Consider the following 26131-nt stretch of genomic DNA (forward strand, 5'->3'; position numbering starts at 1 on the left):
TCAAGGCCAGGCCTCATAGGGTTACCAAAGGGGACAGCGCTGATCCCGCGGCCGGGGGAGGTCCTCCACTTCTAGAGGTGGAGACACACCTCCAAAACAGTGACTACCCGCTTCAGGTTCCCTCCCATGCCCCTCCAGTAGGAGGGCGTATTTCAAACTTCATCCAAGCATGGGAGGGAATCGCCTCAGACAAATGGGTGCTATCCACCGTGGCAGGCGGTTTTTGTGTGGAGCTAATCCAGCAACTCCAGAACCATCCCCCGCGTCAAAAGACGCACTCGACGGAAGAACAATGCATCCTTCTTGAGGAAATCGCAACGCTGCTCCAAAAGGACGCCATAGAAGTTGTCACAGTGAACCAGGTAAACAAGGGTATTTATTCAACCTACTTCCTTGTGGCAAAAAAAATCTAACAATGTGCCCAGTATTAGACCTACGCCCTGCAAACACCTATGTCAAACCACAGAAGTTCCGGAATGACTATGCTAAAAGAAGTCATTCCTCTGCTAAAGAGGGGGGGCTACATGGCAACATTGGATATGAAAGATTTGTATTTTCATATTTCACTGTTCCCAGCGCACAGAGACTTGTGGTTCAAGATGGCAAACCAGCACTACCAATTCAAAGTGCTACCCTTCGTAATAGCATCCGCACCAAGGGTAATCACAAAGGTACTGGCGGTGGTGGCAGCGCACCTGCGCAGGGAAACAGTCCCTGTCTACCCTTACCTGGACGACTGGCTGATTACAGGGGAGACTCCCCAAATTTGCAGGCAATACATTCAAAGAACTATCAACCTTCTCTTTCAAATGGGCTTCTCAATAAACGAGAAAAAATCGAGCCTAGTGCCAAGCACAACCAAACAGTTCCTAGGAGATATAAAAGACTCAAAGGAGGTATTGGTCTTCCCGTCACAGGAAAGAGTCCAAAACATGTTACTGCAAATACCTCATTGTCAGGCCGGCCACCAGATAACAGTATGCAAAGCTATGTGTTTGCTAGGCATGATGGCATCTTGCATTTACCTGGTACCGCGCGCACGCCTGCGCACCATGCAGGAATGGTTGGCGAAACAGTGGTCTCAGACAAGCGGACAATGGGACGATCTAGTGGTCGTTTCGCCAACACTGGTACAAAACCTTTGCTGGTGGACAAGGGAAAATCTGTTGAAGAGGAAACCCTTCCATGATCCAGAAGTGCAGGCGATAGTTACGACAGACGCATCACTCGCCGGGTGGGGGGAGGGGGGCTCTTCACCTTCATCACACAGCACAAGGTCTGTGGACTCATGCCACGGTGCTGAACCACATCAATCTGCTGGAACTACTGGCGGTATTCAAGGCCCTTCAGGCATTCGAGATACCTAGCAAACCCTCCGGTGCAAGTCCTCACTGACAGCATTACAGTGATGTTTTACATCAACAAGCAAGGGGGCACACGTTCTCCAAATCTGTCCAAACTAGCACAACAAATTTGGAAATGGGCACTCAAACAGAAGATATTCCTATCTTCACAACACGTTCCAGGGATAGATACTCGACTCTCTAGCCGACTTGCTGAGCAGAGATCCCCTAACAGAGGAACACGAATGGCAACTAGAGACAGGGGTCGTAGAACACTTGTGTTTCCCCACACTGGACTTATTAGCTACAGGTGAAAACAAACTTCGCGTCCAGGTTCCCTCCAAGGGGGAAGTATGAACTGATCAGGGAGATTTGCTTGCACCCCCCCCCCCACCCTCGACGACTCTTATGAACCAAGTGGTGAACAAGATTCACAAGCCAGAGTAGCTCCTGTGCTCCTTGTGGAGTGAGCTCTTGGCGTGCAAGGCAGTGTTTTGTTTAACAGAAAATAGCACAGTTGTACACCCTCCAATTTCAAACCCACCGCCAGGATGGGATCTCAATGTAGTACTCTCAAAGCTCATGGGGCCCCCATTCGAGCCGACGCACAAGTCAAGTCTTAAACACCTGACTTACAAGACTGCCTATTACTTCCATAAGAAGAGTTAGTGAATTGCAAGCATTGTCAGTGCAGGATCCTTTCTTTGTCATAACTAAAGACCAAACTGGGTTTTGTACACATCCTAGGTTCTCTCCTAAGTTCCTCTAAATTTCATTTGAACCAGTCCATTAAGCTGCCGGCTTTCTTCCAGAACCCAAAGAGCTCAGCTGAGGTAAAACTCCACACACTAGATGTAAGGAGGGCGGTCCTTTACTATGTAAACAAGACCAGACCGCTAAGAAAAACAGACCAACTGTTTGTCTCCCTAGCCCCAGGCAGCGAAGGAGACCGCATTTCCGAAAATGCCATCTCCAGATGGCTAGTCAGATGCATACAACTGTGCTATTTTCTGTCAAACAAAACACTGCCTTGCACGCCAAGAGCTCACTCCACAAGGAGCACAGGAGCTACTCTGGCTTTTATTGCAAATGTCTCCTTAGACAGCATTTGCAAAGCAGCTACATGGAGCTCAATACACACTTTCACTCCGCACTACTGCATTGACACCCATTCCAAAGCAGATACACAGGTGGAACAAGCTGTTCTAAAACATCTGCCAATGAACCTTCTCACAACCCACCACCTTCTCCTAACACTGCTTGCTAATCTATACACAGCATGTGATCTAAGCAGATTTCACAAGCCTCAGAAGGGATCCATTACTCACCGTAATCTTATTTCTGATGCTTTTATCTGCTTAGATTCACATGCGCCCATCCTTCCTCCCCTTGGAGAGAAGGTGTATGGATGCTTTATGAGCTTGCTGATGCAACTCTGCTTGGATACACCTGTACTCGTGTTACACTTCATGTTACCTCATGTCAGAAACAAAACAATCTGAAGGACCTCTATGCGTGAAGGACCATGGGTACAGTGGACGTCTCACTAGGGATAGTGTTACTGGCACGCCCTGTCGACATCCATTTTCAAATTTCGAAAACAACTGTAATACTCTGCAGCTTCCACTAGATGTAAATATTTATTTATGTATGTAATGTACATGAATTAGTGAGTGCATGCTATATGGGTGGCTGGGTGTGAGAGTGTATGGTGAAAGGGTGCACACTTAAATCTATGGGTTGCTGCCTGGGTATGCCTGTAGGGTGAAAGGGTACACCCTTCAAATATTGGGAGAGGTGCTAACTTAACGGGCGGTGGGGATGGGGCAAACTTATTTGTTTGGGTGCATCTAACTTTACGCATTCTAATGAGACTATTCTAGTGCAGCATTAATGTTACAAGCAGTTAACTCTCCTTTGTCTGAAACCACCCACTTATGGACTGCTGTGAGAATGAGCGGTCTCCTTTCACTCACCTGTCATACAAGTACTAAACCCACATCACAATATCAATTGCCTAAAAAATGATGCATTCGGCTGCAGTTACTAAAGCTGTTTAACATCTCTGTCCTGTTCTGTCTGGAAACTGCTCTGTAGGTCAGCCAGGTCGAGTCAAGCTAGCCCAGAAATTCTGGGTTTGAAGCCCAGTCGGCTCATAGGTGTTGCGCTTCTGCTTGAGTTGAATGCCTTGATTTTATTGGTAATCCTCATTACCCCTAGCCCTATTATTCCTCGTCCCAGTACTTGTGTATGAGACACTTTGCTTCGTACACAAGTCCTGGGATGAGGTAGCAGGACAATGAAGGTAATGCCTGGCTTAGTTACTTGTAACCTTCCTTACTCCTAGTCCCGCTCTTCGAGGCAAGGTACCTCATGCATAATAAGCACTGGTTCAGGCAAGAAGAACGTGGAGGTAATTCTGGACCGAGGAGCTGATTTTGGGGGAACGGGCACGTGGTGTGAGGGAGAGATGTGTTGGGGGCTTGTGGTGGGGCAGTGATTGTGCAATCAATCGTAATGTTCATCCATGTCAAGGCTAAGCAGGCATGATATGTGGTATGAGTGGCTAGACTAAATTGGCAAACTGAACCTGTTAGACCCTAACAGGTGACCCAATGATGCACTGTTGTGGGGACAGTATCCCAATAGAATTCTGTAGCAAATATTCTGGACATTAGATTCAAGATCGGAAAATTCTTAGTACCAAAAACATAAATATACCATAGTAAGTTTTACTGAGTGAACCCAATGTGGCTCCTCCAGTGCATTAATGTTATTTAAGTTCATGAAACTAATACAGGTGAATTCAAAAAAGAAGAATGTTCAATTTTAATCAACAAAAAGACCGGTACATGTTTTCACATATGTACATGGCTATTCACAAATGTAATCATAGAAACAAATGTAAAGAAATAAGGACAATATTAATTGTTGTGTTAACATTTCACACTTCAAAGTCCTTTTCAAATCCAAGAAAAAATTTACAACAACATTAACGGACTTGTTGTGTCAAAAACATGCCTAAATACACATCTAATAGGCTCCTTGGATAAAAAAATGTGTTTTGCCGACGCGTTTCAGATTCACAGGGATCCGTCTTTGGGGCTTGGGTGCCTATTATTCCAAGAAAGTTTGGGTTTCCATGCAGCGATCCGAAGAGAGGACCTGTAGGTGATATATATATATATATATGACTAAATGGACTAAATGTCAGGGGATCAATACTTGGTTATAAGACAACAGTATAGATCGGGCTTAAAAATGTAAGTAACCTCAAGGTCACCAGAGGAGGTAAATGCGCTTCACAGGATTGGGTAGTCGAAAACAGACCACATATAGTCAGATGCCGTGGGATACCGGTTCGGTGTAAGTCCCAAATTCCTCCTACGAGGATACCATGATTTCTGGGGAACATAAATACTCTGTAAATGTCATAGCTGGTATATCATGGATCAAATGTCCAAAATTATAATGCAACAGTAGCTCCAGAGAGGGTCAGCTATGTCCGATAACCCGGTCGAAAAGGGGGGACTTTGTATTGTAAAGGGGATTAACTCGGGAGAAACCCGGAGTCATAATAGGTACAGCTAGTAATAGGATAATAGAAAAAGTACCTGCATGCATGAGTGGTCTGCGCCGTAACGAGCGGCTAAGGAATGTTTAGCATCTCAAGAAAGTAAAAGAATGGGCTGTTTAAATGGATGTGTAAAGTCACATCCGAAAGTTAACAGAATCCTTAATACCAAAGGGTTGTAAGGTGGATGGCCTCCATACTGGCTGGAGACACTTGTCTTACCTTCATAGAATGCAGCTGTAAAACGACAGGAGAGCGCTCAGAGGGCGCTCCGCTGAGTAATCGTTTTGTGTAGTGATCTGTTGCTGGGAAACACATGCGCATGCGCAATGGTTTCCTATAGTGGCCATCTTGGTGTGGGAACATTGCTATAGCAACGTCCCACAGCCAAGGCGGCCGGTTGAATGCACTGATGGACTCGAAGGAGTCTAGGTCAAAAGTCCTGCGGCTGTAAACGAGAGGAGAACTAACGGAGGGCGCTCCGTCGTGTAATCCTTTTCGTGTTATGGTCTATTGCTGGTAAACACCCGCGCATGCGCAGTGGTTCCTACTAATGGCCGTCATGGTGTCGGAACATTGCTATAGCAACGTCCCACACCAGAGGCGGCCGGTTGAATGCATTGAATAACTCGAAAGAGTCTAGATTAGAGTGAATCCCTCTGTGACTGTACTAGAGTCATGAGAACTGCAGTGTCGTGGCTGACAGCGAGAGGGGCAGTGATCCGAACGAGAGTCTGTCGGCTGCCCCTTTCCCTGTTATATTCATGGTAGCAAGATACATTAATCTTTAAGTTACTGTGATGAGATGGGTGCAGTACAGTGAACTTGTGCTTGATTAGACTGTTCGAGCTCCTATAGTATGACATATAAAGGGGAAAGGAAGGGCGTTGCATACATAGAGCCTCTACATGCATATAATAGGGTGAAACCAATCACCCAAAAAGTGTTGTGTTACTAACAATCTCAAAAAGCAATTAAATGTAGACGGTGAACAACCAAAGTCAAATGTCAATACTTACAATATGCTGTGTTGGTAACAATAGCATGGACAGATACAAGCAGTAAATTGTTTAAAGTACATTTGTACAGAGACCCGAATCAAAAACAGATAGTGCTTATACAATAGAGTTCACTTAGATACATTTTATCAGGACTGCAGATATAGAATGTACACATTCAGGTATAGTAACCCAAGAACCTATAGGGGACCAAGGCGTGCCTGGCACACCAAATGAATAGTCGCTAATCTCGGGTGTAAATCGTCCTTAAGGAGTCACATTTGCTACAAGCTAGGGAGGGGTCGAATAACTTATTACTTTAGGAATCATGTGTTACCAAGACTGGCTTGGTGGTGGACTGATAGTCTTCAAGCAGAGGCCAGTTGTTTAAACAAAGCACATAAGGTCAGATTCGCAATTCATCCCTCTTGGTTGAATGCGGTGTAAGAGGTCTATCCAAAGTACCTCACGTTGAAGCAGTTTTCTGTTGAGATCACCCCTTCGGTTCCCCAATGTCACTTTTTCCAAGATAACACATTTTAATTGGGCAATCGTATGTCGTGCCTCCAAGAAGTGTGCTGCTACTGGTGATTTAAGGTTTTTTGTCCTTATGTCTGATTTGTGCTCGGTCCAGCGGGTTTTCATCTTCCTTGTGGTGATTCCAAAGTAGTAATATCCGCAAGGACATTTCAATGCGTAGACCACATTCTTGGAGTCAGATGTACAACTGTATTTTAACAAGATAGCTTTTCCTGAGTGTGGGTGAGTGATGGTATTTCCTGTTATTAAATTTCCACAATGTTGACAATTATGACACGGTTGTGTCCCTATAAATGTCTTGTTGTTGCTTCCAGGTATGCGTATCTCCGCATTAATCAAACTATTACGTAGAGCTTTACTGTTTGTAGGAGTGGCTAGCCTGGCATTTGGCTGCTGCCAGTCGAGCCTTTTGTTACTGTTATTGTATATTTTTCTGGGCATCTGTGTTAAAACAACCATAAGTGTATTGCTTCGACTGGCATTTTGGTGCAACCAGTCTAGGTATGTCTAAATGTAGCCTGGCTTGCTTTACTGTAATATGTTATAACGTGTCTAGACTGGTCTAAATTTAGCAGCCAGGTGGAGATGTTTTCATTGTGGCATGGCATTTTTAATAGTTATGGATTCAATTAATGAACGTATTAATGTTCCTGTGTAGTGTTGGTGACTTGGATTTTTGGATTTGCGTTAGCCTACAAAACAATTGCAAACACTCTGGCTTTTTAGTTGATTTTTCTCAGTGTGCTGTATAACGCATCAAAATAGATATATATTTATTTCTGCTGGTGTAGTGTGCGGCCTACCCCTGCAGCAGCACGTTTGTGTGTATTGCGCAAGCGAGGTAATCTAGTCCGGCCCAGCGTGTGGTGCGACCCGTGATTTGTTGCTGAGGGTCGGGGGGGCTTGCAGGATGGCCCGTGGCGACAAGGACACGGGAGTTGCCGCGAGCTGCTGACTTCAAGCCCAGAAGGCTACCGTACCCACGCCGCACTGGTTAAGCCCCGCTCATTAAGACCACTGTGGGGACACCCGCAGGGCCAAAGCCCGTGGGATCAAGGGTACGGGAGCTCTGCGACCGGAGGGATGCGGGGGCGGTCGCCGGCTCACATCTGTGGTGCGGCCTGCACCTGCCCTCATATGAGCAGCAACCTCAACTGCATCTTGAATCCTATCGAAGTGGCGAACCCTGACAGAGCTTGACGGAGCTGGTCCCACTGATCACTTACTGGCAAGATAAGGTACTATAATTGGTGGTTATCTGAAACCTTTTATGTGTAGTTACACGACCGCCAGCTTTGCCTTCTACTCTGCCATGCAACCCTGCACTTTGTCTACTCCTCACCTATAATGGTGAAAAGGAAGGCAGAGTGTACTGCTCCCACAGGGGGAGTCAATGAAAAATCACTCGATTACTTAGACCAATCAATGATGTCAACAATCTGATCATTGAGATCAAGGATCTACTCTGGGATCTTGATGGAATGGAGACTGGGGACTCGCTTGAATCCTGGAAAACAGGGTGCAATAAGTCACTTGTCTATAAGTCTGAACTTCCAGCCAAGATCCCCTTGACGGCCCATTGCGGGTAAGGAGGATTTCATCTCTTTTTGTGATGTTTATGAGCCCATCGACAAGCAGATTGAACCTTGCAAAAAGCCAGGTCATTCCCATCACAAAGGAAGACTCACTGAGCCACTTCGAAACCACACTTAAACCAGGCCAAACCGGAGGAAGAAATGTTACCTTTGGCATAACAAATGACATTTTGGAAAAATGTCCCACCATCCCTATTTTTAATGAACCCCCTGTGCGGATAAAACCACCCTTCTCCACCCTGTACAAAATGTTGGACAGAACGGACCCCACTAAAAAAGAACCATATATGCTGAAATGGGAAGCCGATATCGGAAGACCGATCGAACCAGAGGAATGGCAACACATTTGGTCCCTTGCACAAAAAAGCTCAAAATGTGTGACAAAGAAAGTGCGTTTAAAGTCTGCTACAGATGGTACGGACCCCCGTAATCCTAAATAAGTGTAACTCAGCTATTCCCGCTCTGGGGGGGATGCCCAGACTGAGGAACCCTGTTCCACCTTTTCTGGTCCTGCCCGAAAGCCACCCAATTCTGGAAGAATATCTTGGAACAGATCAAAGCAATCACCGGGCTCACTATCCCCTGGGATCTAGGAATCACGCTGCTGGGGGCAACAGGAGCTGGCCAATTCCCCTTATCAGGCTGCCTGGCAGACCTCTTCTCCCATCTCCTCACAGCCGCCAAAATCGCCATCGCTAGACTTTGGAAAAATCCAGAGGGTCCGTCCACGCAAATGTGGTGGTCCAAATGCTGGGAAATTGTGGCAGCCGAGAAAGTCACAGCCATCAGTCTAGGCAATATGCCCAAATTTGAACGTACCTGGGCCCCCTTCTTGGATTACGTGCAACAATTCCCTGGTGTGGAAAGACAGTCCCCGGCACTGCGCTGGATGGAAACTCAGGCCTGAAAAGAACGAGACATAAGTTAGGCCCGATGCGTGGAAAGGCTCCTGCATATACCTCTGAGTCGCCAAAAACGGACCAGGCCAGAAACTCGAACTGGAAAGACTTACACCGAGGAAACCCATCCTAAGCCCAACCACAGAGTCACACCGAGACCTTGAAGCTACCCCAACGCTGAACAAAGCATCTTCTGTTACTATTGTGTACATATTTCCTTGGTCCCCCCCCCCCCCCCCCTCCAGTTGTTATTAGTAATTTTGTTTTTGAAGAAAATTCATGACTTGCTACGACTCGGTTATGCCCAGCGCTGTTTTCTTCTCTTAAATGCTATAACAAGTATGAAAAGTATGTAACATTTGAAGATTCTTATAGTTTGTCATACCAAAATTAATAAAAATAATGTTGGGAAAAAAACACCCTCCTTGGGGACTGAAACGGGAAAGGGCAGCAACAACAGCACTATGGCAACATCTGAGTCACTGTTAACGCAGTCTGTCTCCTGAGCACAAATGCTGTTTAACTGTGTGTTCTAACTTAATGGGTCCGACTTGATGGTCGTGCAGTTATGTAATGCCTCCGTCCCCAAGTACCGCTCGAGCAGAATGTAAAATACTGCCCTAGCAATCTTTGAGGCCACAGGTGGGAGTGTCGTCGTCAGCCTGGTATCGGGAACGCCAGAAGGACCCCCGAGTACTGTAAGGCAAAGTGTTATAATCAAGGAACCACTCAAAAAGGCAATTGGTAATTGGCAGAAGGAGTAAACAAAATGCAGTGACACCAGCTTACCTAAAAGGGGTGGAGTGTAGGTAAGGAACCTATGCAGGGGAACCCACAGCAGGCTGGGATGATGTAGTTGACACTCCTGAAAGCACCTGGTGGAGCAAGACTGAATCCGTGGCAAAACGTGAAGCAATCCGAGGGTTGCAAAAACAGAAGGGCAATCCAAAAGCAAGTCCAAAGTACAAATAGGTGTCAGATGTCCGGGAAATCAGAGAGCACGCCAGAGTCCAAGGGTAATCCAAGAGCAGTTCCAAGAAGCGTTCCAAGGTCGAAGTAAGGAGAGAAAACAAGAAGCAAAGGTAACGCCTGGCAGTCCTCCGTAGAAGTAGCTGTGAAGCAGAGAGTCTTGTTTGCCGGCTTCTTTTGAAGAGGCGAGAGGTATCACGTGATGCATCACGTGACTGCTCGCGCACGTTGCGTGGAGTGCAACGCGGCCAGCGATTGGGGCTGTCGGTACGTCCTGGTATCCTGGCATCGCCGGCTGTGCAGGAGGCGCCATGGCAACCGCCAACGCGGAAAAGGGCGAAAAGAGGCAGGTCCGCCCAACATGGTATTCCGCCTGCCGTGTTTCCCCCGCTGGTGTGAATGGGAAATACGACGGCGAGAAGCGCCTGATGAGGGAGACAGGTGTGAGGGGGGAAGTGAGAGATGGGTTGTGTGAAAGGGCGTGACACTGTGCCGTTACTACAAGTAACACCTACCCATCCATTATTACCAACACTCCCCCTGACTGTTTTCTACTCATATCCGAAGATACAACTGGCACTGGCCATCCACCCATGATCTTATCCGAGCACCAAAAATTGGCGACCAATGGAAAACGGTCAGCCTTAAGAGAAGGGGAAATGTGACAGATGCCAAAGTTGCAAAGCATAAAAGCAGTGGAGGGTTATGTAACAGTTACCAAAAAACTGGGCCTAGCCCAACCGGACTCTGTAAAGACCTATCAAGAAATGGGAACCCAGACAGATCACCTGCATAACTGCCTATCTGGCCAGGGACCTCACGAAAATAAGGGAACCTGTATGACACTGAATGAGTCCCTTGTGGGCGTCAAAGACTCAATTGCGCATCTTATTAACTTATGGCAGGTAGATTTGTTGGGTGAACTAAGGAACTTCAAAGAAAAGGTGGACACTATAACTAAACTAACGAAAGATGGGAACCAACCTTATATGGATCAAGCTGGTGGAAGAGTGGGCCCAGTAAAACACCTTAGAGGAACTTCTGCACCTGATTTGAATTCATTAACCCCGGAACAACCCAATACCTAGCGAACCAGGAAAAAGAGGCCATGGGAAACACTAATTTTGGTCTGAACCAATACCTACATACTTTTGCACCCAGCCAGGGGGAGAGCCCTCCAGCCAGAGGGCATTCCGCCCCAGTGAACGGGCCCTCCCCCCTAACGGGTGCCAACGCCTTGCAACTGAGAGGTTTCCCAAGTCCTAAATTTAACAAAAATGGGACCCCCCTGAACATTGGGTCGGGAGAACCTAGACCCTTTGTGGTTATGACTAATGTACCTAAACTATCCTCGTTCGCTTTTGAGAACCAGGAATCTTTGAAGAACAAATGTACCCACTGGATCCTCCACAGAAAGGAATGCTGATCAGTGATATTTTGTATTGTACAAGGGGCTCACTGCCTGGTGCCAAAATGAATTATGTACATGTTTTTCTTTCCTCATGGTTGTTGGTAGAGGGTTTGTTTAGCATGGACTGTAGATCACTCCCCTCCAATTTTGTGGGAATTCAACTGAGATTGGCTGAAATGTTATTTGGGCCTAAGGGCGATATCGGAGGCAATGACCCCAGAGGAAATCATGTCCCCCGCCCTCATGGAGTATTGGGGGTAGCAAGGGTAGACGGATTTCCAAGTAGCAGATGGGAGGTAAATAGAACAGACCTAGAAGAAGTCAACTGACTGTAAGGTGTGGGAGAGCACAATGCAAGGGGAAAAAGGCTCTATTAAGCTCCTGTCATGAAATATTGCAGGTGTTAATAGGTTACTGGACACCCCTGATTAGTGTGCTTACATCTGCAAATTCCAAATTATTATGTTGCAGGAGACCTGGGTGAGAGACTCCCCGTTCCTGCATGGTTACCAATCCTTTGCCATCTCTGCAGTTTAGGGTCCCAAGGGGTGTCCCAGTGGGGGCCTATAGGCTTCCACTCGGGGTCCAAGATCTTCAAGACTCATCAATTAAGCTTGGGGTTAAAGAAGAGCTCTGATTATACAATATCTACAGCAGACCCACTGTCTCCCATGGCACATCCACATTGGAGGCTTTGGCAGAACGCATCACATCTCTCCCAACCGCCCCCCCTTCCCAACCCACCAGCAGCCTCCATTAACTGTACGGTTGTGACTGGGATCTCAACCTACAGATTGAGCCCCTCAAAGAACTATCAGAGCTATCGGATGACCAGGATCAGGCATGGGACATCCCAGCCCTGATAGCAAATAACCTGAGGAGACAACACCACCAGGCATTGGAATCGTCATGCGTAATCTCAAATTTAAATCTGAGAGCCTTCAATGGTAGATTCGTAAAGGATCAACTGGCAAAAATCACCTTTGGAGGGGACAAGGGGAGTTCCCTAATTGATTATATTCTTGTCTCAGGGCCCGCTTGGAACAGATCGGCCCATTTTGTGGTAGGGCACAGGAGCGAAAGTGAGCCCCCCCCCCCCCTTTACTACAAATCTCTTGGGGAATACTACCAACCAATCTGGTGGTTTACATCCAGTTAATTCGCACCCAGCGGTAATGCCAGGAGGACAGTGAAGTGGTCCAAATTAATAACCCATGATCCGCAGCCCTGTATATACAAATCGATCCTTGGAAACCTCCAAACAATCTGCCTTGAAACTTGAACCCATAGATGCAGAATCAATTCTTCGTGAATATGAATTACTAACCGTTAATTTTAAGCCTCTTATCGCTGTTCCCGCCAAGACTGTCTCTAACGAGACCAGGCGCGTATAACAGGGATTGCCACATTGTAAAAGGTAAAATTATAGATTGCACCAAAAGAGAAAGGGGTTTTTTATAAGACCGAACTACGAGCATTATGAGTGGAATCTAAGAACATGCTCCGTCCAAAAAGAAAAAGGTTTTCTGTAGAGAAATGGCCAGCCCTCTTAAATGCCCTACAAGCAAGGGATGGTGTTTTTTTTTTTTTTTTGGAAATTGGTAGCCAGTAGAGTCTCGGAGGGAGACTGAGCAACGCAATGCTGCATAAGCGAGGGTGATTGGTGGTCGCACTTCTCAAGTCTTTATAATACAGACCTGGCTTGGACGAGTACGTACTCTGGAAAGGCTGCTGGTTCCGATCTTATCCCCATAAACTAGTTAAAAGAAGAGATGAATATGTGGGCCCTGGTCCTCTCCAAGGTGTTCAGTGCAGTTCTGTCCAGTGGTGTTATCTCACCCTCATGGTAACAGGCTGTAATCTTTTATAAGAAGGGTGGAAAGGATAAACCGGCAAACTGTCACCCAATTTCCCTTCTCAATATTATAGGAAAAGGGTTTGGCAAGGTAATACTGAGGCACCTACAAGAATGGGCTGATAGAGAACGAGTTATCCACAACATATAGTGCGGATTCAGGGCAAACCGGGGCACTATGGATCAGTGTGTCATGATTTCACTTTTGATCCAGAAATACGCAATCATGAGAAAAATGAATTTATATATGGCATTTCGAGATCTTAGAACGGCTTTTGACTCCGTTTGTAGGGAAACACTATGGCAAATACTAATGGCCCATAAAGCCCCTCAGAATCTGATCTGTCATCTCTCAGTTGTACTGTTGTAATAATGCAAGGATTAGATATGGATTGGGAGGCGATATGTCTGGCCCATTTGATGTGGTAAGGGGGGGTCAAACAAGGGTGTGCCTTGGCCCCACTCCTGTCTAACATATATACTCAGGAAATAATCAATAGGTTGATCAATTAATGTCAAGACTGTCCCAAATTGGCCCTCAAGAACTACCCTTTCTGTTTTGCTGAATAAATGTGATGAATTGGGCCTTGCACTAAATGTGGAAAAATCAAAGCTTGTGGTGTTTTAAACCTCCCCATTCCAAAGGTGTCTGAGATTGAAAGCTGGTGGAGAGACACTGTAACAAGTGAATCACTAGGACTACTTGGGCCTTAGATTCCAGGACACCTTTGGGTGGTCATCCCAAATTTTAAAGGCCTCTATTGCCCTGGAGAAAGTGGGAGGAGCCATTTTGTCCTTTGATGTAAAACATTGTGGTGGCACAATCTCCCCCGCACTTGATCTCTTTCAGACACAGGCACTTCCGGCAGCCCTATATGGCGCAGAACTGTAGGGACATGGGGACATTTCAAGTATTCAAACTTACGAGCAGAAGTTTCTAAAACTACTGATTTTGCCTGTCAGCGTGCCTACAGCTTTGGTTTATCTCGAACTCTACCTGATGCAGGCCCAGATATGGTCCCGGACAGTTTTGTTCTGGGCAAGGATTTGAAAGCAATGTTATCTAGACACCCAAACGGCTGCATTGTGTCATCCTTATTCGCCCTAGATGTCGGCAAAAACACTTTATGGGCTCGGCAATTTAAGGCCACCTTTCAAGACAGTGCATGTATTAGGGTTATGGGAGAGCCATTTGGTACCCGTAGCGGCCCAGGTAACGGTTATGAAAGCCAATTTAAGATCAACGAGTAGAGTAGGGAGGTCTTGGTAGTAGATGCTGCCAAATTGAAATTGGGCCTGGAATATCTGGAGGCTCGCACCTACCCTGGTTTTAAGGAATACCTGGACATTGTCACCCCTGCTTTTGAAAGATCTCTATATATAAGGTTTAGCTTGGGTATTCTACCCATCGCCGCTTTTACCAAAAGTTGGCGTCCGGCCAACACCAGCGTATGCCCACTATGTAGGGCCACCAATGAAACAATTAGCCATTTTCTGTTGATCTGTCCGAACCAGCTATAATTGCCACAAGTGGTATGAGATTGCACAACAAATTCTTAGTCCCAGAACCCCTAAAAACACAACTCTCGCTCACCATCGCTGAGGGGAAAACAGGTAGCAAGCTGCATCCTTAAGAATAACCTGGATGTAGCAGACAACGCAGGAAGAATCTTGGCAGAAGGGACACTGATCAAACGCAGCGCATGGCTCCGTCAATCGGGATTCAAACTGGAAACCCAGGTTACCCTCTTAAACATGCCATTGAGCCCAACACTTTAGTTGGCAAAGCAGTTGATGCGCAAAGGAGGAATATGATACCCTCAAATCACCGAGTCAGCTCACTAACAAACCCTTTGGGCAGAGAGGAGGCTCTAACTGACGCCGGTTTAGCGGACAGAACTCACAGCGGTCCTCTAAGTACAACCAGGGGGGGCAAAGTTCGTCCTGGTGTTCTTCACAAGGACAGTCCTACCACGAGGGTTTTCAAAGAGGCCAAAGAAGATCTAGAAGCAGGGGACGATCCTCCTCAAGAGGGGGTCAACCCTTCCTAAACAATTGCCACCCACTACAGGTTCCCTCAGATGCCACCCCAGTAGGAGGTCATATTTCACACTTGGCCCACGTATAGGAGGGGGAATCATGTCGGACAAGTGGTTACTTTCCACTGTGGCGGAGGGGATTGCATAGAGCTGATTCAAACACCAGCCAATCACCCGCCAAGACAAAGATGGACTTGACAGGAAGAACGCATCCTGTTGGAAGAGGTCAAAGCACTGCTACTAAAGGATGCCGTAGAAATCGTCCCGGCAAACCAGGTAAACAAGGATATTTATTCAAAGTACTTCCTTGTGCCAAAAAAGACGTAAAGATCACCCTGTCCTAGACCTGCGCCCTGCGAACACATATGCCAAGCCACAGAAATTCTGCATGACAACGTTACAGTAAGTAATCCCACTGCTAAAACAGGGGGACTACATGGCAACCTTGGACATGAAAGAAGCATGTTCCCAGCGCACAGAAAATTCCTGCGCTTCAAAATAGGCAACTAACAGTACCAATTCAAGGTGCTACCCTTTGACATAGCCTCCTCTCCAAGGTACTAGCGATAATGGCAGCGCACCTACACAGAGAATCCATCCCAGTATACCCAGTGGATGACTGGCTGAAAACCGGGGAATCCCCCAAATTTGCAAGCAAAATACCCAGAGAACAATCTATTTCCTGTTCGAATTGGGATTCCCAATCGATGAGAAAAAATCAAGTCTTGTTCCAAGCAAGACAAAACAGTTCTTAGGAGCTGTCAAAAAGACAGAAGAGGATCTAGTCTTTCCATCAAATGAAAGAGTGCAAAACATACTGCTGCAAATAACTCTGTATCTAGCCGGCACCAAATAACCGTATGCAAAGCAATGTGCTGCGGGATGATGGCATCATGCATTTATCTGGTTCCGCACGCATGGCTGCGCATGCACCCAATGCAAGAGTGATTAGCGAAACAGTGGTGTCGGGCAAGCTGTCAGTGGAACGATCTAGTGGTTTTTTCGCTAACCCTAGTCAAAGAGCTACGCTGGTGGACAAAGGAAAACCTGTTAAAGGGAAAACCTTTTCACAGCAATTGTTAGAACAGATGCATCACTCAAAGAGTGGGGAGCCCATTACCTTCACCACACAGCGCATGGCCTGTGGACACAGATCACAGCCCAAAATCATATAAACCTGTTGGAGTTACTAGCAGTGCTCAAGGCCCTGCAAGCTTTTAAAGTCCACCTGTCAGTTCTGACAGTACAAGTCCTCACAGACAGCACCACTGCCATGTTTTGCATAAACAAGCAGGGGGGCACACACTCTCCAAGTCTGTCCAGGCTAGCACAAACCATGTGAAAGCGGGCACGCAAGCGGGGCATGTTCCAAACGTCGCAGCATGTTCCAGGGGAACTCAATTCTCTGGTGGACTCAAGAGATCCTCTACCCGAAGAGCACGAATGGCAGTTCGACAAACCTCTTAAACAATATCTTCTCCCTATGGGGTTACCCCCCTTTAGACTTGTTTGCCACAAGCCAAAATAAACAATGCCCAGACTTCGCATTCAGGTTTCCCCAAACACGGGTCCAAAGGGAACGCCCTGTGGATGAACTGGTCAGGGCCTACGCTTTTCCCCCCACACCGCTATTGAGCACGTTAGTGAACAAGATGTACCAGGAACAAGTGACACTAATCCTGATTGTTCCTATGTGGGCGAGACAACCTTGGTTTTCACACCTGCGCAAACAGGCGATGTGCGATCCAATCAAACTCCTGTGCCGCTACAACATGCTCACACAGCACAGGGTGTATAACGTTCCCACACCCTCAGTCTATCAACTTGGCAGCTTGGCTCCTGAAGTCATAGAATATGGCCATTTAAAACTACCTCAAAGGTGTATGGAAATCCTGAAGGAGGAAAGAAAACCAAACACCAGACACTGTTACTTTAACAAATGGAAACGGTTTGTAATATGGTGCCAGTCAAAAAATGTAAACCCAATCAAATGTACTCCTTCACACAATCTTCATTACATGCTCCACTTACTAGACTCCGGGCCAGTATTTAACGCCAAGGTTCACCTAGCGGCTCTATCTGCGTACACCACTTCTCAAAGCAAGGTGTCCTGTTGAAAAGTCTGTGTCATTAAGGCATTCATGGAAGTAGTAAAGAGACTTTACCATCCATTTTAAACCCGCCTCCAGGATGAGACCTAAATGTGGTACTTGCAAAGCTCATGGTACCCCCTTTTTGAGTCTATGCATAGTCCAGCCTTAAAAACCTTACATATAAAACAGCTTTTCTGGTGCCCATCACCTCCATAAGCAGCATCAGTAAATTGCAAGTTTTGTCAGTGCAAGACCCTTTCGTTCTTATCCACAAAGGCAAGTTGGTACTAAGAACACAGCCTAGGTTTTCACCTAAGTTCATATCTAAGTTCCATGTCAACCAGTCCATTGAACTACCAGCTTTCTTTCAAAGCCCTTCAATCTCAGCTGAGAAAAAACTCCATACACTAGATGTAAGGAGGGCTGTCCTTCACTATGTAAATCAGACAAGACCACTACAAAAAACAGACCAACTGTTTGTCTCCATGGCACCTGGCATGGAAGTTGATCACGTCTCAAAAAGTGAAGTGAAGTGCATACAACTATGCTACTCTGTATCAAACAAGACTCTGCCTTTCACACCAAGAGCTCACTCTACAAGGGGTACAGGAGCTACTCTGGCATTTATTGCAAGCGTCCCGCTGGACGCCATTTGCAAAGCAGCTACATGGAGCTCTATTCATACTTTTACTCAGCACTACTGCATTGACACACATTCTAAAGCAGATTCACAGGTGGAACACGAATTGCTAAAACATCTATTCGAGGGGATTGGGTCCTCCGACGTATTCCATATCTATGACAGTAATCACCACAGCTGTGCTGCGGTGATTACGGTCATAGATATGGAATACGTCGCTGGACCATCCCATCGAAAGAACGTTACCAGGTAAGAGAGTAACTTGTTCTTTGCTGCTGTACCTTCTCACAGCCCACCACCTTCTCCAGACACTGGTTGTTAATCTATGCATAGCATGTGATCTAAGCAGATGCACAAGCCTCAGAAGGGGATACATGACTCACCGTAATCTTATTTCAGATGCTTGTATCTGTTTAGATTCACATGTGCCCACCCTTCCTTCCCCTGTGGAGTAGAAGGTGCGTAAATGTTTCTCTAGCTTTATCTACTTTCATCTGCTTTATTACATCTGTACTCATGCTACACTGCATGCTACCTCATGTCAGAAACAACAATCTGAGGGACCTCGCCGCGTGAAGGACCATGGGTAGAGTAGACCTCACACTAGGGCTAGGGATAGTATTACTGGCACCCCCTGTCTCCATAGAGTTTCGAAAAACAAAACATTTTATACTCGGCAGATACAACTAGATGTCGGCCTATGCATAGCATGTGAATCTAAGCAGATACTAGCATCAGCAATAAGATTACGGTGAGTAATGTATCATATAAATATATAGTCCCTCCTAATATCACTCATGTATGTGTTTCTTGTTTGCTTTTTAAAATACAGTATAAAAGTCGTTTACATGCATCATCTTCAGTTTCACATTTTCCTCTACCGGAAGCCGATATTTGTCTCCACCTAATTTCTATAATTTTTCTCTTCAGGAATACATGCAGTGTGTAACTTCTGTAGATGGTGAATGGCTGGCAGAGTTGGGGCCCATGTTCTACAGCATCAAACATGCCGGCAAATCCCGTCAAGTAAGCTACTTTGAACTTGGTTTGGGCTTCCCAATTTGTTGAGCGAGGGTTTATATGCTAGTGAAACTGTCTGATGATTGTCAAACCTGTGTTTCTCGTTTAATTTCTGTATGCAGGAAAACCGTCGGAGGGCTAAAGAGGATGTGTCGGCCATGGAGGAAGAAATGGCATTGGCTGAGGAGCAGCTGCGAGCCAGAAGGGAAGAGCAGGAGAAAAAGAATGTTCTTGGCAGCACAAGGTAAGACCATTTCAGGATGTGTCTAATTTCATCCTGTCTGTAGCGCCGTTTTCAAAGTGATACCTGCTGTTCAGCCTTTGGAGTCTGCTGAAACTTCATTAACAATAACACGTTGTTGGAGTTACTTATGTGGACTACATATTTGATTCTTTTTACTAATCTGATTTCTTATCTTGGATACTATCTGTCACTGATTAGTAATCTCTTGAATGTGTCAAGTAATCTACAAATGCCAAAAGGTAACATTTTGATTGGCCACTCTTTGGCATATTAAGATATTTCTGATATTCTTTACTCACTGTTTTCATTAACAGTCTAGCACTTGTGCTTCTCTGCTATTGCACGTGCAATAGAAATGTTTTGGTTTGAAGTAGATTTTCACTATTTAATATATATATATCCCCATGGGTTCAAATGGACACTAAAACTTAATTCCATGCAGCTGTGTGCTGTGCGCCTTCTCTGTAAGTGCAATCCTGGAATAAACTCCTCAATCTTGGGATCCTTCTAAAGAGCAGAATCCATCTCCTGAATAAACCAGCACTGATCGAAGTTCAAGGGCTAGAGCAACACTAATTAATTGGTCCATAAGGCTCCATCAATCATATTCTTGATCTGTTTTTTGAACAGTGCACTGGTAAACAATCACACCACTGGTTTGGTCCCCTACTAAGGTTGCTGCTTCCTTGTCCCCTGTTTTGCACCTCCAAGGGTACCACCGAAAACAGGGGAGGTATCCTGTAGGAAAATTAGTTTGTATTTGAACTTTTCATCTCATTTCTATTGTACGAATGAATAGCGTGATGATAATTGATTTCTGAAATTTTTCCTGTAAAGAAAATACAATGAACATTCAGTGTATTAAAGAAGTGGACAGCACGTTGCTTACACATTTATATACTAGTACTTCACGCTAGATTATTTTAGGTAAATAAAGAAATCTAGGACTAGGGACCTGGCCTCAGTCCTTAACTGCTTTGGCCCAGCCTTTGTGCAATTCCACCCCCTTCCGTCCTCTTCTGCAACTCTTTATCTTTAATTTAAAATGATGTATGCAAACATGTCTGAATTATGGCTACTTCTAATGGTGCCACTCAGAAGCACTCCTATGAGTTAATCACTTGTTCGAGACAGCAAAGAAGACCTGTTTGTGTCTCTTCAGTCTGGTCTGGATTCTGCTGACAGCATCACCAGAGCCATGGCTACTAGCACCGTAATACGCAGATTTGCGTGGTTGAGGAAGTCTGGTTTTGCACCAGATGTGCAATCCAGACTCCTCAACATGCCCTTTAACAGGTCTCACCTTTTGGCAACAAGACTGACAAGAGCCTTGAAGTTGCAGACGTCAAAGGCAGCAGCCACATTTTTATGTGGCACTATTAGGCAGCCTCAGCCCTTTCTCCCCAGTGGACAGCCTTGGAGGGGTAGATCTTTTCGTTACTACTCCTCAGTTGGAAGATCAAGAGGAATTCCTGGTCAGAGGTCAAAGAAGATTCCCTTGTGGTGGATGAGGCAGAGGTGTAAAGCCCACTCAAGCAGGGGCATCTTTACCATCAGCCACTGCATCAGCCACCTCAAAACCTGAGGTCTTCAGTCACAGTTCACCAGTGGGGGGCAGACTGACTCAGCATCTAGAAAAATGGTGAGACATTACTTCGGATGCTTGGGCATTGGAAACCATAGCCCATGGGAACTGCCTTCCTCTCATCCTCAGAGTAATCCACAGGGGAGCCACTCTTTGAGGATTCCAGACCCGCTCCTTGTGTAGGAAATTTCAACCCTGCTAGAGAAAGGCGCTATAGAACCGGTGCCTATAGCGGATAGGAACAAGGGATGGTATTCTCCATATTTCCTAATACCCAAGAAGGACGGAGGACCGAGACCCATCTTGGACTTGATATTTGAGCAAGTTCCTCAGGAAGGACAAGTTCAAGATGGTCACACTTTCTCATATCCTTCAGGCCCTCCAACTCAAGGATTGGATGGTGTCATTGGACCTTCAGAAGTCTTATTTTCCTCTGCCAATACATCTCAAGCGCAGACAATATCTGAGGTTTGCTGTTGGCGGTTCTCATTATCGGTTTCGAGTTCTGCCATTCCGGGTAACCTCTGCCCCAAGGGTTTTCCCCAAACTGATGGTGGTGGTGGCGGCAGCAAGTCTCAGGAGATGGGGGGTTTCACGTCTGCCCCTACCTGGACGATTGGCTGATCAGTCCTGCATCATCTAAGCGTGACCTGCCACTCTCTTCAGACTTGTAATTGAGGGAGAATCCCAGAAATCCCTCATGGCACCTTCTGAAAAGCTCCAGTTCGTCGGGGCTGTACTGGATATACATCCTTGGGAAAGAGCTTGCCACCCAAGGTGAGGGCCCTAGACATTTTGCAGATGGTCACAAAGTTTGAGTGCCCAGCATCTCCCGGCCTTAGATTTATTTATTTTTAGGTTGCTCGGCCTCATGGCATCCTGCATTTTACTAGTGCCAGAGGCCCGCCTAAGAATGAGATCCCTTTAATGGGCCCTCAGAGCACAATGGTCCCAGTTATCAGGAAAGATCTCGGACCTATTTCAGGTTCCAAGCAGGGTCGCACAAGATTGTTTGTGGTGGGCCTGCGAGGACAACATTCTGAAGGGAGAACCCTTTTGGCAACCATGGCTGGAGATGACAGTAGTGACGGACTCCTCACTCACAGGGTGGTGTGCCCACACCAACGATCTGACAGTCAGTGGTTGTTAGTCTCCATCGGAGACCAAACTACATATCCATCTTTTGGAGCTGAGGGCAATCAGACTAGCGCTGAAGGCCTATCTGCCCTCTGTCCAGGGAAAGAATGTCCTGATAATGACGGACAACACAGTGACCATGTACTACCTCAACAAGAGAGGTGGTGTAGGGTCACAACCACTGTGCAAAGAGGCAATGCAGCTCTACTACTGGGCAATTCAAGAAGGAATCTCTCTATTGGCAGTTTATCTAGCCAGTGTAGAGAACATGGCGGCAGACGCTCTGAGCAGGCAAAGCAGTCTCCCACAAGTGGGAACTAGCTCAGGAAGTCCTTCTAGAGATCTTCACCCTTTGTGGAATCCCTCAAGTGTATCTATTTGTGACCAATGTCAACCGTAAGTGCAAACTTTATTGCTCCAGGGAATTTCCCCCATGAGGAGCTCTAGGAGACGCGATTGTAGTGGACTGGGAGTTTCCACTCTTGTATGCGTTTACTCCAGTCCCTGCCATTCCTCACGTGATCACGTGAAAGTTCAGGAAAGGCATGATCCTAATTGCCCCGGATTGGGCCAGGACGACGTGGTACCCGGAACTCAAGGGAGGAGGGTCCGGTTCTCCAACCCGAGGTCAAGAGATTCAGCCTTCATGCATGGTTTCTGAAAGGCTGAGATACAAGGAATGGACCTCTCAGATGGCATAATGGAGATTTAGCTTTCCGCAGAAGGCCAGCAACAAAGTCCTTGTACCGGTGCCGTTGGAACAAATTCTGCAACTGTTGCAAAGACAAGAATGTAGACCCTTTTCTGTTCAAAACACCAGAGGTGTTATCCTTTGTACTTTCTTTAGCCAATCTGGTGCTCCAGGTTGGAACTATTAAAGGCTATTTAGTGGCACTAAACATCTTTAAGCGCTCGTTCAAAATTCCACTGGTGACACAATTTGTAAAAAGGCTCACCAATGTGTTTCTAATGTGTGTACCCTTTGAACCTTTACACTCATGTCCATTAAAGTTGTTAACTGTTAAAACCATTATCTTGGTAGCTTTACCTTCAGCCCGTGAGTGAGTGAATTGCAGGCACTTTCAGCCAAGCCACCCTTTACCACCTTTCTTAAAGATAGGGGTGTTCTAAGGGTTAAGCCTTCATTTTATCCAAAATCATTTCTGATTTTCACATAGGACATACAATTGTTTTTCCTTCTTTCTATCCTCCGCCTCATCCTGGCAAAGAGGAGGAGAGATTACATAGCTTGGACCCCTGCAGAGTACTGGACTTTTACATATCTAAGCTATCAAATCTTTGCATTGATGATCAGCTTTTCATTGGATATACAGGACACAATCTGGGTCAGGCTGTTTCTAAACAGACCTTATCAAGGTGGATAATTCGGGCAATTTCAGAAAATGTTATACTGGCAGGCAAGGATCCTCCTGAAGGATTAAGGGCCCATTCCAACAGGGACATGGCTACCTCTACAGCCCTGCAAAGGGGTGTACCGATGAAAAATATTTGTGAGGCAGCGATGTGGTCCACTGTTCACACGTTCACAAAACATTACTGCCTGGAGTCTTATCTCAGTCGCAATGGAAGCTTTGGGAAAGCTGTCCTGCAATCGGTTTATGAAAACCATTAAAAAACGAAATCCTTACTCCCTCCACCAAATCAAACACTGCTTTGGGAGTCTATCAAAGATGAGGAATACGTAAGAGTACACAATCCATTCGAAGAAGTTACTTACCCCTGTTAACCTTCTTTCGACCGGATGTTCCACCCAAGTATTCCTCATCGCCCTCCCAACCTACCCCACAGTAGAATTTACAGCTTTCGCTCCTTCAAAGTTGAGTACAGTCAAACCCTTGGTTATGCAGGTATTTCTACTGTAAGAAAAACGGAACTGAAGCCAACGGGCACTGTGCGTGCTATATATGCTGTGGATGACCTCATCCTCGAGACGGAGGCTCTCGAGGGACATCGAGTCGACTGCATCGGTGCACATCGCCCTTTGCCAAAAAAATTCCAAAACATCTCAAACTGGATATCGAATATCAAAAATGAGGAATACGTGGGAGCAACATCAAGTCGTAAGAAAGTTACCAGGGGCAAGTAACTTGTTCTTCTGTCTTTCCGGGTCACTCGCACCCTTTTTGCATTAATCTTTCTTTTCGTGCCTCTTGCACCTTTTCCAGAGGTTTCTAGCCCCCTTTGCATTCACATTACTTCACTGTGCAATTTAACTTTCTTCATTCTTGCACAGGTGTGCGTTTTCCCAGTTTAATGCTTATACTTTACACTTTTACTTGTATCAATGTCTTTGCACTCTTTGAAATCTTCCTGTTAGCTTCAATTGATCACTCCCACAAACATGGTCCTCTTTCTTATGCGTTTCCAGTGTTACTATGTATCACGCTCTTCACAACCCAGCTTCACAATGCATTCAGGCTCACTGGGCTGACTTCTGTGCTTTGGCTCCACGGGGCACTTTGTTTCGAGGTCAGGGTCTCACCGCCTGGCCCTTGAACACTCCTGGGCTGTCTCACCGGCCCAGAGGAATAACTACTCGCATACACAGGTTCTACAGGGGACCAGCACGCCTCTCGGTTCCCATACACAGACCCATCTTCCCCTCGCCACGCTTCTGCTCTCTCGCACTGCATTTCATCAGCATCCAAGTCTCTGGTCCTGGGCGACGCTGGCGTCTGCTCTCCTTTCAGCTCGCTCTCCTGCTTGCTCTCCTACCCGCTCATACCTGTGAGTCGGACCACACCTTTTATAGTGAAAAGACCAGTCAAGTGGAGTTGGGTGTGAATGGTTGCTATCAAATGCCTGACTCTATTAGTGGGACACTTTGAGTTGTTTCTATTATAGGTTGCCCTCATTTTCCCCATGTTATTCCTATGGGTACTCTTTATTGATCTTAGTCGCCTCTTCCTCGTCACAGTATTGGTTGAAAATGGGGAGGGGTAGGTGGGGTGAGATGGGATTTGACATTGGTAGACTGTTATTACCAGGTGGTTGGTAAGGAATAGGGCAATACCCCTTGGCCCTAATTTGGTAAACAAAAGATGAATTTCTCTGTATTAAATTAGTCCCTATGTTATCCCCTCGGATATGCGAGCACTGGCCTGTGTAACCATTCCCATGATGTGAACGGTGGAAGGACCACAAAACATTTGAATTGATGTTCAGTTTTTGTTTCGCCTAGTTTCCCCTCTATTTGCTTGGGGTTGTTCTTGGACAATCAGTTTCTCTTGGGGTAGGGATAATGGGGCCTGCCTAGCACAAAAATGCTTCTGGGATTGCTCCACCTATTGTCCCATTGGACTACCGCGTCCCTTCTAAGGTATTCTCCGGAGGGCGGCCCCGGTCTCCCCTACCCAGGTGATCCTCCCTCGCTTGTCACCTCCAGGGTTGGGATCTGAAAGCAATGGCCCTCCCCTGGCCATCTGAATAGAGGATTCTGGGAGCCTACATGAGAGAATACCCCTAGGTTTCTCACACCAGCCAGTGTTGCCAGATCTGACTGATCCTTGAAATGCAGTAACTGAGAAAATCACAGGAATCCTTCAGAAGATGAGTAAGTAACCTGTCTTCCAAGAAATGTATTTCTGAACCCTGTGTAGCCAGAGGATCACCAATACTTATATTTAAACCACAGGGGCAGAGTAAGCTAGCCACTAATCACACTAGGGCGATGGAAACAAAGGGTAGGCAGCCAGCCAATCTGGTTGGCCTCTAAATCTTCCAATCGCCCCAGGCCATCCACACGGGACGTGATCTGACCTGCCCATGGCCAGGAACTGGTCTACACCAGTTCAAACGCCTATAGAAAGTACACAGCTGGGCTCACAATGGGCCCATGTATCCACAGAAGTCATTTCAGGCATGCCTTGTGGTACCCGGAAAAAAGGAAGTCCCTAAAGCAAAATGGCAGAGAGCAGGACTTTAAAAGAAAATTGCAATGGTATCCTAAAGGTAGACAGGACTACCAATGCGGTAAATCTGCTTTTGCCTCTGTTGAATCCAAACCTAAATTGCAGCGGTCACCAGCCTACTCCTAATACCAATGTAGGGTGATGTCTTCATCCTACGGCACAAATGGGTTGCTTAAGCACTCCTGGTTTGGGAGCTTTATCGACAACCCAGCACCGTACACGTTAAGCTAAAAAGAATTGTAATGGCAGGGTGACTT

General features: G+C 46.2%; 1 protein-coding gene across 1 annotated transcript in view; it reads left to right on the forward strand.

Annotated features, from left to right (window-relative positions):
- DHX38 (DEAH-box helicase 38) overlaps positions 1 to 26131 on the forward strand; it is a 2105687-nt gene that overhangs the window by 1990327 nt on the left and 89229 nt on the right. Inside the window, exons 25-26 of the mRNA XM_069635507.1 lie at positions 18887 to 18982; positions 19099 to 19220. Coding sequence (XP_069491608.1) covers positions 18887 to 18982; positions 19099 to 19220 — 218 coding nt within the window. The remainder of the gene's footprint in view (positions 1 to 18886; positions 18983 to 19098; positions 19221 to 26131) is intronic.

Source organism: Ambystoma mexicanum, chromosome 1q (genome assembly GCF_040938575.1).
Source record: "Ambystoma mexicanum isolate Mex_15411 chromosome 1q, UKY_AmexF1_1, whole genome shotgun sequence".
Taxonomy (NCBI): domain Eukaryota; kingdom Metazoa; phylum Chordata; class Amphibia; order Caudata; family Ambystomatidae; genus Ambystoma; species Ambystoma mexicanum.